The 13,977-nt window shown below is 36.0% G+C and overlaps 1 protein-coding gene across 1 annotated transcript; it reads left to right on the top strand.

The window, feature by feature from the left end:
* Positions 1-1,832: 1,832 nt before the first annotated feature.
* Positions 1,833-13,136, top strand: LOC112001064 (acylamino-acid-releasing enzyme). The gene is given in 21 exon segments (XM_065768421.1): positions 1,833-2,104; positions 3,145-3,320; positions 3,437-3,746; positions 4,001-4,222; positions 4,326-4,544; positions 4,657-4,670; positions 4,673-4,723; positions 4,872-4,878; positions 5,311-5,449; positions 6,014-6,162; positions 6,289-6,371; positions 6,459-6,580; positions 6,665-6,743; positions 8,996-9,173; positions 10,766-10,843; positions 10,966-11,043; positions 11,045-11,078; positions 11,519-11,716; positions 12,206-12,274; positions 12,477-12,553; positions 12,677-13,136. Coding segments are annotated over 21 exon segments (2,535 nt in total). The 5' UTR covers positions 1,833-1,916; the 3' UTR covers positions 12,741-13,136.
* The last annotated feature ends 841 nt before the right edge of the window (positions 13,137-13,977 follow it).

The following is a 13,977-nucleotide window of genomic DNA, read 5'->3' as shown; positions in this document are numbered from 1 at the left end:
TTTCCCAATATCCCTCTCAATCTCGCTCTCTCCCTCTCAGTCTCGCTCTCACTTTCTCAATCTCCCGCTCAATCTCGCTCTCACTTTCTGAATCTCCCTCTCAATCTCGCTGTCAATCTCCATCTCAGTCTCGCTCTCGCGCTCTGGCTGTCTCGCTCTCGCTCTGTTCTTCGGCACCACAAGCTGTTCTTCTTTCTCTATTTCTCACGGCAACACAGGTTCATCACTCTAACCTTTCTCTGCTTCGTTGACCTCTCTATTTCTGCTAAATCTGAATCCATATAGGCTATGGGATGTGGGTTTCATTTGATATATATGTATATATAGAGATATTTTTTTTTTTGNATGGGGTTCATGCGTAGCTTGTACTCTCTGCATCTTTTAAAAACTCGTTCAAGTACCTGAAGGTGTCCTGTCCTAGTTTTTGACTTGACCACAATATCATCCACGTAGTCTTCCATTTCCTCATGCATCATATCATGGAAGATGGCTGTCATGGTTCGCTGGTATGTGGCTCCTGCATTTTTGAGGCCAAAGGGCATCACAGTGTAATAAAAATTTTCGATTGGTGTCCTGAATGCTGTCTTCTTGACATCCTTGGCAGCCATACGAATCTGGTTGTACCCACTATACCCATCCATGAATGAGAACATAGAACTTCCCGCAGCTGAATCCACAAGGAGATCGATATTAGGGAGTGGGAACTCATCTTTAGGACATGCTTTATTCAGGTTGCGGAAGTCTACACAGCAACGGATCTGGCCGTTCTTTTTCTTCACAGGTACTACGTTAGAAAGCCATCTGGGGTGCTGAATGGGCTTAATAAAACTAGCTGCTAGCAGCTTCTTGACCTCTTGAGTTATCTGGGCTTCTATGTCGGTGTGAAAGACCCTGGATGGTTGGATTACTGGTCTAACTCCTGGGACCACATTGAGGGCATGGACTACTAGCCCGGGATCCAGACCAGGCATCTCATCATAGCTCCATGCAAACACATCTGTGTATTCTCTGAGCAAAGCCACCAGTGGCCCCTTTTCTTGTGCTGCCAATTGACTACTGACGAGAACAGGCTTCTGGGATCCCAGCTCAGCCCCCAAGTTTACTTCCTGCAATTCTTCCTCAGGTTGGATTTGTGTCTCTTTAACTGGTTCATCTGAGACTTCTTCTTGGGCTATCATACATTCTGGTGGTCCGGGACCTTCCTGCACGATGCACTCAGGTCCCGCGCACCTTCACAAGCGGTATATTAATCTTCCCCCGGGTTCCCGAACCACTACACACTCTCGGGATCCTGAGGTGCTGGGCTCCTTCTTTTGCCTTTTTCTCTTCAGGAGGTCCCTCAAGTCACGGGTACCTCCTCCTTCTTCTTTTTCCAAGATAGGTGTTCCTGGGGTCCCTGGCATGGGACTTTCATCCTCGGGCTCTAGCTCATCGTAGAACATTGCTTCTACAATGTTTACTTCTCCTTGGCTGAAAAGGTTATGGTTGGCAGGGATCCTTAAAATTTATCATTTTTTTTACTAATTATAGTTAAATTTTTGTAAAGAGATTCTTATAAAAATTTAGAACATTTCATTACTAATATAAACAAAAAGGAGAAAGTAACAATTTTTTTCGAACCTTAAAAGAAGGAAATGTCATTTTTTCCAAATTTCTAGGAGAAGAATGTAATTAACCCAAAAAAAAAAAAATTGGAGTACAAACTATGGTACTTATCAATATAAAAATAGAGTGAAATAAGAAAGGCTAAAATACAAATTTTGAAATGTAAAGATTTTTATTTTTATTTTTATTTTTAAGATGAGAAAATGTAAAGATAATGAAAAGAGAATGTAAAAAAAGAAAGAGAACTCAAGTTTGTGATCCGAACCCGCCCAACCGGAACAGTTGGGCAGGTGGCCTAGAATAGAATAAAAATGCCATCATGTACTGACCTCCGAATGGGCAGGGTAGTAGTAGTAGTAGACATCACCACCTCCGCCTCGAATTTGTGCGTTAACTACTTTAATTGCCACTTGCGTCGCTCTCGATTCCTTCCTTCTACTACTTTATCTCATCGCTCCACCCTTTTGACTTTGAGAACCACTTCCACCTCTCTCTCAAGGTTTTCTTCTCTCTTTCTCTTCTCTTCTCTCTTATCTGCATTTGTGTTTTTAACTGCATGCATTTTGTTGATTATCACTATCTATGAATTCATTGTTTTGTTTTGGAGGAATCTTGTACTCACATCACATGTTGTGTTGAATGATTGAACTAGTTTGTGAATTGTCTCTTGTTTTTTCCACTCTTTTGTTTTCTTTTTGGTTATGGATTAATGGATTGGCTTTAGCATAGCTGGGATTGTTGGGTATTATATTAACAGTTCTAATGTTAAAGCCTGTAAAAGTTTGTTGTTTTTGTTGTTATCATTAAAAAGCTCTAAGAAACCCCACTAGTCAGGATCGCTAAAAATAAGGCTTAAAATGCAAAATTCACCTTCTAAGTTTCACTGGAGTTTGTTTCAGTCTCCAAAGTTTCAAGTTTATTCAAGGCCCTCTTCGTCAATTTTCGTTAATTTTTTTATATTAAAAAAAAAAAATTCTGGGAAATGTTTTTCAATCATTAATTGGATTTTTTTTTTAATTTAAAAAATTTGAAGCAAAAAATTAAAAAAATTTGGACAATTAACCACAACATATAACAAAAGTTGATAAAGAGACCTTAATTGAATAAACTTGAAACTTATCAAAAAAAAAAAAAAAAGAATAAACTTGAAATTTGGAAGACTGAAATGAACGAAAACAAAGTTAGAGAACTGAAATGAATTTTGGTGAAACATAGAATTGAAACATAGGGTAGAATCATTGAATCAGTTGGTTCATATGACGTGTTGAAATGTATGTACGCTGCAGCCGGCTGCACAGTACTCATTTGCCAGTGCTAATATAAGTCTGGTTTTGAAATCCAGTGGTGCAAACCCCTAAAGAATTTAGGGTGATCAAAACAATAGTGTATCTTTGTGGCACTACTCCTTGGAACTTGTAGGTTTATAACTTTCTGTTGACTTTAAGAACCTTACCATGTTCTTATAGTTTCTCTCGCCTTTGTTATTATTTTTGTTACTCTTATCCTGTTTATTGATCTTCTTTGCCATTCAATGTTTAGTAAAATATTTTCAGCTTCTTTAGCCATGGGAGATTCTAAAGCTGTCCCAATAAAGGAAATGCCACTGGGATTAGATACAACCACTGAGGAAGAATATGCTTCGCAGTCTAATTTACTTCAAGAGTTCACTAGTATTCCCAGCATTGACAAGGCTTGGACTTTTAAGTCTGACGATGGTATGACTGCTCATGCTTATAGTTTTATTTCCCCTTCTTTAATGTCTGCTCCTTTCTGCAAAACAGGCAGCAGGAGTTTCTGACAATAATCTCTTTGCGTAAAACTTTTGCTGCAGGGATCAGTTCTCAAGCAATGTTTTCAATTAGCCAACCAAATCTTTTGGCGAACAAGAGGAGGAAGTCTATTCTATCTACTCATATATTCAAGGACAATAACAGTTCTGTAAACTTTCGATGGTCCCCATTTCCTGTTGAGATGACGGGAGTGTCTACAATTGTTCCATCACCATCAGGTTCAAAGCTTTTTGTGGTTCGAAATCCAGAAAGTGAGTCTCCATCTCAGTTTGAAATTTGGGGTTCATCTCAGTTGGAAAAGGAGTTCCACATTCCCCAATCTGTTCATGGCTCTGTATATACTGATGGATGGTAACTAATAGTGTGAATCTAGTTTTTTGGGGGATGACTTTATTTAGCATTTGATGTTAACCTGGTTTAAAATTGACTTGTTTGTGTATAACCTTAGCAGTAAAAGTTGTTTAATTGTAAGTATTAATATTGCTCGTAGATGTACTAGTAGCAGCAGCAGTTGTACTGGTAGTGATGGTTGTAATTGTTGTAGTTCCTATATAGTTATAGCTATTCTATATCATCCTCATGGACATAGACTCTTAATGGTATAGGTTTGAGGGAATTTCCTGGAATTCTGATGAAACTCTCATAGCTTATGTTGCTGAGGAACCATCTCCCTCCAAGCCCACGTTTAATGATCTTGGCTACAAGAAAGGTGGTTCCACTGATAAGGACTGCAGTAGCTGGAAAGGACAAGGGGATTGGGAGGAGGAATGGGGCGAAACCTATGCAGGAAAAAGACAGCCTGTCCTTTTTGTCATCAATATCAACAGGTTGGTATCATTTCTTAAAATTTTTAATCAACACTATGGTAGGTTTATTGGAGCATTTCTATAAATGGAAGAACTTTAATTTAAACTTACCTGTGTTGTACAGTGGAGAGGTACAGGCTGTAAAAGGAATTAAGAAGTCTTTGAGTGTTGGCCAAGTTGTGTGGGCTCCGTCAACTAAAGACATGCATCAATATTTGGTTTTTGTTGGGTGGTCATCAGATACAAGAAAGCTTGGTATAAAGTACTGCTATAACAGGCCTTGTGCATTATATGCTGTTAAAGCACCAATTTATAAGTCAGAAGCCAATGAACTTGAACTCAAGTGGGTTACGCTCTTTTGTAAAATGATCTTTTTTATTACATTTTTCTTTCCATGTGAATTTGAGGTCGATTACATGTATAAAAATACTTATGAATTTCTTGTACTGTCTCAGAGATAGCTCAACTGAAATGTGCCTGTGTTTAATCTTACTCAACAAATAAGCAGTGCCTTCTTCCAAGGTCAGGTATGCTACTAATATGCAATGTGGTTGTGTATCACTTTTTTCTTTACCCAGTCAAGTTTCTGATGTGGAGTGCTTTTCTGAGTTTGGAGAAACTTGGAACATACTCTAAGGCCTCCAAGATATTTGAGGGAAGATGAAACAAGAGTTTGTGTGAACAGTTTACTGCTATTGCATTTAAATTCTTCTCCTCCTTATTATTTTAAAAGTTTCTAGTCATCATTTTGACCTTTTTAAATGGTCAAGAATGAGATTGACATTTTAATCTTTCTTTCTTGGTGACAGTTTTCTTTTGTTCTTGTTTCCATTATAAAGTTCTTGTAAAAAGTAGAGTACAATTGTCATCTGTGGGGTTCAAGTTGCCCAGTTAACCCCCCCCCCCCCCTCCCCCACTATTACTAGTCAGAGGGGGGGGGGGAGAAGTAAGATTGTTGTTCGCGAATACTAATGGAAAAGCATGCCTTGTTGATCACTTAATGATCAATGTTTCCCTGTATCCTTCATAATAACCTTGTATCTACTAAACATGCTATGAGGAATAGCTTCAGAGCCTGATGATTGTATGCGAATTATTTTCTTTCCCAGCCCAGATGGAAAGTGCCTTGTGTTTTTAAGTGCAAGAAGCTCTGTGGATTCTGGAGCCCATTCTGCAACAGATTCACTTCACAGAATTGATTGGTCAACTGATGTGACACTGTGGCCCTCTGCCAAAATTGTTGATGTAGTAGAGTGCTTAAATTCTTTATTAAGGAACTTGCATCTCAAGGATGCAAACTTCTGCATTCTCAAGCTCTGTAATTATAGAACTCAATTTGGTTTTTCTTGAGGTTGGCTGCTTTTGACTGGAAAAGATTTTGGTCTATAGCTGCTATGTTATATATATACTAGAAGTGTCCTATATGACACATTTTATGTGGCTATCGTGCGCTTTGAGTGCTAAATGCAATGTGTAATAAGACGAGGTAAATTATATGATTGTTCCAAATGAGCTGAATTATATGGTAGATTCAGCTAAGAGCCTAGGACTAAGGTGATATTTGAAAACTTAATCTAGATTGGTTTAGAAACTCCCCAATTTGGAATATGCCTGCAACTTTTCTGGTCAGTTTGAGATTTTGCGGATGACAATTTTGTAAATTGTATAATACAACTTCCTTCTTTCATCTTCAATAATTAAATACAATTAAAGATTTATTTAGAATGTAATTATAGAATTAGGACTGTGTGAGTTCCTTTTCCCATAATTTTCATGTAACTTAAAAAATTTCATCAATATAATCTTTTGAAGATCCCTTGTGATGAGTGCTGAGGATGGTCACTTGCCGGGCTTTACTGTTCAAGTTTCCTTAGCAATCCTTGGCTTTCTGATGGATGCACTATGATCATATCTTCTTTCTGGAGAAGCAGTCAAGTAATACTTTCTGTGAATGTGTTGAGGTAACTGTAATGGCTGGCAGCTGGCTACATACCTTTTCATTTTTACTTATTTTTTTCTCCTCAAGTAGTCAGACATTGTAATGTGATTTCTACAATCAACTCATGATATCATCTGTCAAATTACAGTATGGAAGTATTACGTATCAGCCCTACTGAGTCAAATTTTTCATGGAATGTCCTTACATTGGATGGGGATAATATTGTTGCTGGTAACATCTAATGCTGATTTTACCCATATCCTGACTTATAATAATTTAAAAATTGGCCTAAAATTTATGTTGTGTTTACGTTTGAAGTGTCTAGCAGTCCAGTTAATGTTCCTCAAATCAAGTATGGTTGTATTGTTGAGAAAAAAACTAAAGCTGCTGCTTGGAGTTGGTTAGATGTATCAAGCTCCATATACAAATGCTCTGAGAAGGTGTACTTAAATTTCTTGTTTGTATTATATGAATCATTTTTGCATATAGAGATTGTCTTGCTAACAATTCACTTATTGCTTCAGGTTAGATCTTTGCTCTCATCTCTTCAGTTCAGTATAATGGAGATACCAGTAAAGGATGTTTCTGATAGCTTGACAAAAGGTATGGAAAGCCAATTTGATTTCTTTCTCAAACTTGGTCATCCACATTGAATATGGTTATTTCCAATATCAGTCAAACTCATCTCTTCAGCTTAATTGCTATTATCGGGCATTGTTACAGTGGTCTAATGCTTACAATTTAATTGAGCATATTATAATATTTCCTTTTTTCATTAGTGTTCAACAAGCTTTGGGTGACAAGAACAATAGCCACAAAATAAGTTAATGAGTTTTGAAAAGGCCTCTTCCAACCCCCACTCCCCTAAAATCTTAAGTTAGTCCATATTTAGATTTTCATTGGTTTTTTTTTTTAAATCAACGTAAGTGGAATTTTTTGGTGATAAAAGCTAGGATGGAGTTCATTTTCCATTAGTGGCTGCTTCAAGGGAAGTAAACTATTGCAAGCTATTTTAGTAATTAATGGAACCAGTAAAAGTATCAATTTGTTGTTTATTGCATACTTATGATTTCATTTTAAATAAAAAAAATTTGTCACTTCACAAGGATCACATGTTCTGGAAGAAAGGGAAGAATATAGAACTAGCTTCTTTTAAGCCAACTTTTTGGCAAGTATATATCCAAATGAATATGATTAAGAAGTAATTATAGCTGATGCAACGTGCATCAGTAAATGAGATTTTCATTAGCATATATTAAATAGGAGCCAATGAGCTCTAGCTCAAATGGGCTTCGTCTTTCCATAATAATGGGCTGGAGGGTGAAGTTGTGGGTTTTCGACCCACTAGGTGCATAACTTACCACTCAAAAAATTATATCAAATAGAAGGAATATGATAATGATAAATTTGCCACATTCGTGAACCATATTTAAGGAAATAATACTTATTGATGGAAAAAATTTGAGATTGCATTGATCTTTTTAAGCCAGACTGGACTCTTTTCTTTCAAAATAGAATTGATCATGTATATTAGAAGGTCTGGGTATTTTAATGATATGCTTAACAGAGACAAATGTTTGATTTAGCTGGTTATCGGAACGAAACATTTAATTTGGTTATTTTTACTTTAAATAAACAAAAATTTAAAAGGGAAATATATTTTGAAAGCTCGATTATGTGTTAAAACACAAGAGCTATTCAGACCCCCAAATTAAAGATTACGACTCGGTTGATTTTACTTTAACTTAAACTAAGTGTGAAATAGAGTAAATGTGAGTGAACAAACAATAAAACTACTCTAAGCCATATTCAACAAAACACAGCAATAAAATGAAAGCTAAAAGAGTAGGGAAGAAGAATGCAAACACAAGATAATATGCCGATGTGTTATCAAATAGGAAATCGAAGTACTTGGTGTAAAACCTCTCCACTGCCCTCCAAGCGGTAAATCGATCCACTAGACAATCAGTTGGGATATACGAATAGCAAGAGACCCTCCAAGCCTAATCTACCTAGTGCACTTGAGCCCTCCAAACTACTACTCCAACAAGACTTCTCGGAACCGTATCTTGTCTAGTTCTTCAGATCTCGCAATATGCTCGGTTGCATCCGCCAAAGCTTGGCTTCTTCCAATGTTTCCCAGCAGCACCAAAACCTCACTTGACACTCAGAATGTGTGTGGTAAGTGTTTGGACTATCAACCTTTCAAGGATATGGAAATAGAGAGATAGGAGTTGAGGAAAACCACAATGGATTGTGAAGAGAATTGTGGGTATAACAATCTCTCACTCTCAAGGGTTGTGGCTAGGGTTTTCTCTCTGAAAAGTACTCTCTCAACATCTATGGGTAATGTGGGTATATATAATGTGGTTAGGGACAGGGTGTATCAGAAATGACAAATTGACAAAACAGAATGTTTCGCGGCTATCTCGCGGGAAGGCCTTAGTGCCTTACCTGCGAGACACTTGTGAAACCCAGTTGTCACCATTTGTTATAACTCTTCGCATTCCAGTCATGTGCTGAGCACATGCTTCACTTTGCGGGAAGGCTTCTCGCGAGCTACCTAGGAAACCTTTTTGCTTTTCACTTTGCCTTGAGTCTTCACACTCTCTCTCACACACAACTCTTACAATGAAATCCTACATAAAATACAGGGTACATAAGATTGAACATAATTATAATCAAATTTGGCACGGAATTAAAGCCAACACAAAATAGTTGTAAATCACAACTTTATATATTTTGTAGTTCTCTTGCCCTTTACTAGGAACTATGTGATATTGTAATTGTAATTATAATATTCTTGTGTTAAAGAGCTTTAATATTTATAGCCTATTTTTTTTAATTCATTTCAGGTGCTAGCAAACCTTTTGAAGCTATATTTGTATCATCAATCTCTAAGAAAAGTGATGCTTGCGATCCTTTAATTGTAATTCTTCATGGAGGTCCGCATTCTGTCTCATTGACAAGCTTTTCAAAGTCCTCGGCATTTCTTTCTTCAATTGGATTCAGTTTATTGATTGTCAACTATAGGTACACTTTATGAGTATTATCAGAATTTTTTTTTTAAAATAATTTAAATCAGCATCAGAATACTTATGCTCAATGATCAATATATGTTGTGATCAACCATCATATTCCATGATCCACCAGAATCTGGTTGATTATGAGGGCCCTTTTTCTCTCTCATCACCCTCCCCCCCCCCCCCCCCCCCCAAAAAAAAAAAAAAAAAAAAACCCACCGAAGACAGAGCCTTTTCTTTTCCAAGATGAAGGTCCCTCACTGTTGAGGTGCTGCTGCTTGATAAGGTAATAGTGGAACCGATTCTGATACCTAAGTGAAGGGAAGGGATTCTCACAATTTAAGAATTTGGAGCAAAATGTCATACAAAAACGATTATTTTAACCTTAAAGGGGACCATCATTTTGACGCTCAGTAAAAAATTGGGTAAATTACTGAGTTGGTCCTTCAACTATTAGGTAAAATTCAATTTGGTTGCTCAACTACTAATTGTGTCATTTTAGTCCCTCAACTGTTAATTGTGCAAATTTTGTTTTTTGACTTTCAAAATCACATCAATTTCATCCTTGGATCTCCTCTATGTTTATATTTTACAGAATTAATTGTTGTAGCAAATAAAATATACATTAAAAGATTATTATAGAAAGTTAAAATTTTGAAATCAAGTCAATTTTATTTATTAAATATGTTAAAATTTAAACAGTGAGAAGACAGATGGATGAAATTGACTTGATTTTGAAAGTTCAGTGACTAAATTGACACAATTAATAGTTGAGGGATTAAATTGAACTTCACTTAATAGTTGGAGGACCAAAATAGTAATTTTACCTAAAACATTTCAATGTCTTTCAAGCTTATATGGATCTTTTAGCTGCAGAGGATTAAAGTCTTAAACTATGATTTTATTGGAGTCATAAATAAGAATAAAAATGATATAAAAGCAATGATTTTTGTACTTGAGTTAAACTTGTCAACAAGATTCCTTTAATTGATCACTGTGTACTTCATTCACCTTTTGTCTCTGATATTTCATGAAAAATGAATTTAACCCTTTCTTGGAGACCTCTCATCGATTTTTCCTTTAGGTGTAAACCTAATTGCTTTGGTAACCCATTATTTGGCTATTGCCTTCAAGGAAAGAGAGGTTAGGTTGATTCACTGTGATCAAAAGGTTAGCTGATTTGACTGTAAAATAATATTCTTAAGAAATTTGGAATGATTTCTTAGCTTCGCAACAAATTTGAAAAGTCTTTGTTTGTAAAATTGAGATTAAAAACATAGTTTCTTTGGCCTTAGGATTCTTCTTATTCCTAGATGATTCTATAGATGCTGAATCTATTATTCGTATTGATTTAAGAATTTTGTATATTATTTTTTTTCCATCCTTTGAGAAATGAAAAATGTCTTTCAAGTGTTATTTGCTTTCATTATTCTGGTTTAATAAGGAAGTGCTTTTTGCATGCTTGATTTACAGAATCTTTAATTTGTTTGGGTCTTTAGGATTTTAAGGATCCATGCTTGAAAAAGCCTCTTTTGAATACCAATATTACATCACCAAATGGTGATTATCTTTCTAGCGTTTTCTAACATGGTAATTACTCAGAGGTTCACTAGGTTTTGGTGAAGAAGCATTACAATCTCTTCCAGGGAAAGTTGGGCAACAGGTACTTATTATTATCTAGTTTTGTTACAATGCTATGGTCATTTTTTTTTCTTTTAATTTAAAAATAGTTTGAATTCTTGCCTGCATACTAGTTGGGATCTCATATAAACCCTATTTTTAATCTATATTATGCACAGGAGTAAATGATGTACTCACGCTATAGACACATCATGAAAAGGGACTGCCAGTCCATCAAAAATTACAGTGCTTGGTGGTTCCATGGGGCTTTCTGACAACCCACTTGATTGGCCAGGTGCTTTAATTTTGAAATTTGTATATTTTTATTGTCAGCCCCCTCTTTTTTTTTTTTTTTTGGGTAATTTAATTTATCTCTCAATCTTTCCTCCTATATCCCTTGTGCCTTCCAAGTTTTATTTGTTTTGAGTCTAGCATTTGATTGTTAAGATATCTACTACCAGCTGTGGTTTTCCACAAAGAAATCTCTTCCATTATGGATTAGATAGTTGAGAGATTAGTGCAAGTCAAACTTATAAGTGGGCTACTTGTCATACATGGACTGGTGGTCTTGTGTGTCACGTTTTTATCATTTCTCTCTGTTTAATTTATGGCGCACTGCATGCAAATACTTGGTAAGGTGGATGTTATGATTAATGGTACACATTCATATTTGAATTCTCAAATGAACAGGGGCTCACTTAAGAATCGGATCATATTTGTTTTCAAATGCTGCAGGCACCAGATAAGTTTGTTGCTGCTGCTGTGAGGAATCCTGTTTGTAACCTGGCATTGATGGTTGGTACAACAGATATCCCTGATTGGTGCTATGTGGAGGCCTGTGGAAGCAAGGGGAAAGATATCTTTTCGGAAGCACCCTCAGCTGATTACTTAACACTCTTTCACAGCAAGTCTCCTATTTCACACCTCTCGAAGGTATGCTTAAAGGAGGCTTGATTTTTAATCAATATATTGAGAAGTTCAATGGCAGATTTTCATAAAAGCACATTAGAATGTAAAAATAATTCTACTGACTGAAAATAAATAAATAAACAAAATCAATGCAACAAAGCCTTCTCCAACCTCAAATGTCAGCTCTGCTAGGTGAGAAATAAATCTTGCAAGATGTGTTTTTGTTGTCATCATTTGAAGCTGAATGTTGATAGAATAACTAAAAACCAATAAATTGAGAAATCTAAATTTCCTTGATATCAAAGCAGGAGATACGACCTTTTTCTTTTCAACATGAGAAGCTTCTAGTAAACTATTTTCATATCATATGGGGTAAACTTATTGTTATATCAAGTCTTCAATCAGGAACTGTAAAAGTTGCATCTAGTTTCCTTTTAGAGTGTATCTTCAAATAATTTTAGTAGGTTGCTATGGAAATGAATGTGGTACTAATTTCTTTGATGATATCTGCAGGTCAAAACGCCAACCCTTTTTCTTTTAGGTGCTCAGGATCTCCGTGTTCCAGTTTCTAATGGATTGCAAGTAAGACATCCTTTTCCTCTTTTAAATTGATGAAGTATATTGTTGAGATTTTTATTTCAGTTTCATGGTTTTCCAACTACTACTAGTGCTCAATTATTCACTATCTTAGGATGCAATGAAAGCAAAAACAGACAAACAGCGGGGGAATAGTCTGTTTCTCTTGCTACCATATTTAAATGATGTTGATATTTGAAATATGCAGTATGCACGGGCACTGAGAGAGAAAGGTGGTGAGGTTAAAGTTATTGTGTTTCCCAATGATGTACATGAAATTGGAAGGTAATAATTAGTCCTACATGCACTCCAGTCTCCTACATCCTAGTCAACACAGTTAATCTCAAAGCTGATGTTGGACAATGTTTGTTGTCTGATATATCCTCCCTTTTTCCCCTTTAATTGCAGGCCACAATCTGACTTTGAAAGCTTTCTTAATATTGGAGTTTGGTTCAGAAAGTATTGTAAATGAGCGGGCATTGTTACCCTTTGTTGAGCCTTTGGCTTTTATGTCTAAATGGGAAGTATTGATTGTGATAGAGACTTGAGAGGGTATCAAATCCACTTATAATCAAATTCTTTGCCTTGATCTTAGTGTTTATTCTCCTTGCCCTAGTCCTTGATGTAAAAGCATCCATTCTAAATAAAAACTTTATGTTTGCCAATGTGCTCTAACTCAATTGGCATCTCCTTCTCCTCCTCTTATAAATTCTAGGTGGAGTGTGAGATATTTGGTTCAAGACCCATTGGATGCACATGTGACTTACAAATAATAATAAAAAAGGTTGTAACTTCATGTTGTAAAATCTTGTATTTATTTCTCAAAACAAATAATTTTATCTTTCTTAAGCCATTATTGTTTGCTTCATTTTAAGCTTTTTTTATTTGTTTATTTATTGGTTTTAGGAAGTTTGCAGAACCCTTATGTGAATGCTAAAATTTGACCGGCAAGAGTTATTTGACTAAGGCATGTACATGGCAGCAAATTCAATTATCATATGTGCCGCTTTTGTGTCTCCCCTGGAGATCATTCATTTTTGACATTGCATCTCCAAAATTGTGTTCATGTGAACATTGCATTTTGGTCCAGTCTATCAAAGTTAGTTATGATGGAGCATGGGTTATTTTGCTTGGTGATCTGGAGCAGGTTTGGTGGCCTATAACATGCAGTATGTTAAAATAGATAACAGGTCACATCTTATTGATAAGTTATATACACATTTAAATAGTAATGCTCCTTCATATATGATGTCCATATACTAGTCAAGTAATCTTCAACAGATTGCCATCAAGAATATACAATAAAGCTGAGAAGTTGGAGCAGTCCAGGTCTGTTGTGGGCAGGGAGACATATTCTCATCAGGTTTGTAGCATTGGCCATGCCCCTTTATACCACGGAAACTTTTACAGTCCTTGTAAAAATTTTTGAGGAGATGGATGCTTTTAGTTAGGAAGTTTTGGTGAAATCCTAATAAAAAGAGCTAGAGATATTTGGTCAAAAAAGTGTGGTATGAGCTGTGTCAACCGCGGCATATTGGTGGGTTAGGATTTATAAGATTTTAAAGAAATCAACATGGCAATGTATGTTACATTGGTAGTGGCTAATCTTATTAACATGGAGAGGTGGAGTTTGGGATGATCAAAAGCTAGAACACTTTTTTGAAGAACAAACTATAGACGGTATCAAGAAAATTCCTATACCCAGATAC

This window comes from Quercus suber, unplaced genomic scaffold (genome assembly GCF_002906115.3).
Source record: "Quercus suber isolate HL8 unplaced genomic scaffold, Cork oak 2.0 scaffold_26, whole genome shotgun sequence".
NCBI classification, from domain to species: domain Eukaryota; kingdom Viridiplantae; phylum Streptophyta; class Magnoliopsida; order Fagales; family Fagaceae; genus Quercus; species Quercus suber.
The sequence above is the reverse complement of the archived record's forward strand: the minus strand, read 5'-3'. Positions and strand labels throughout refer to the sequence as shown.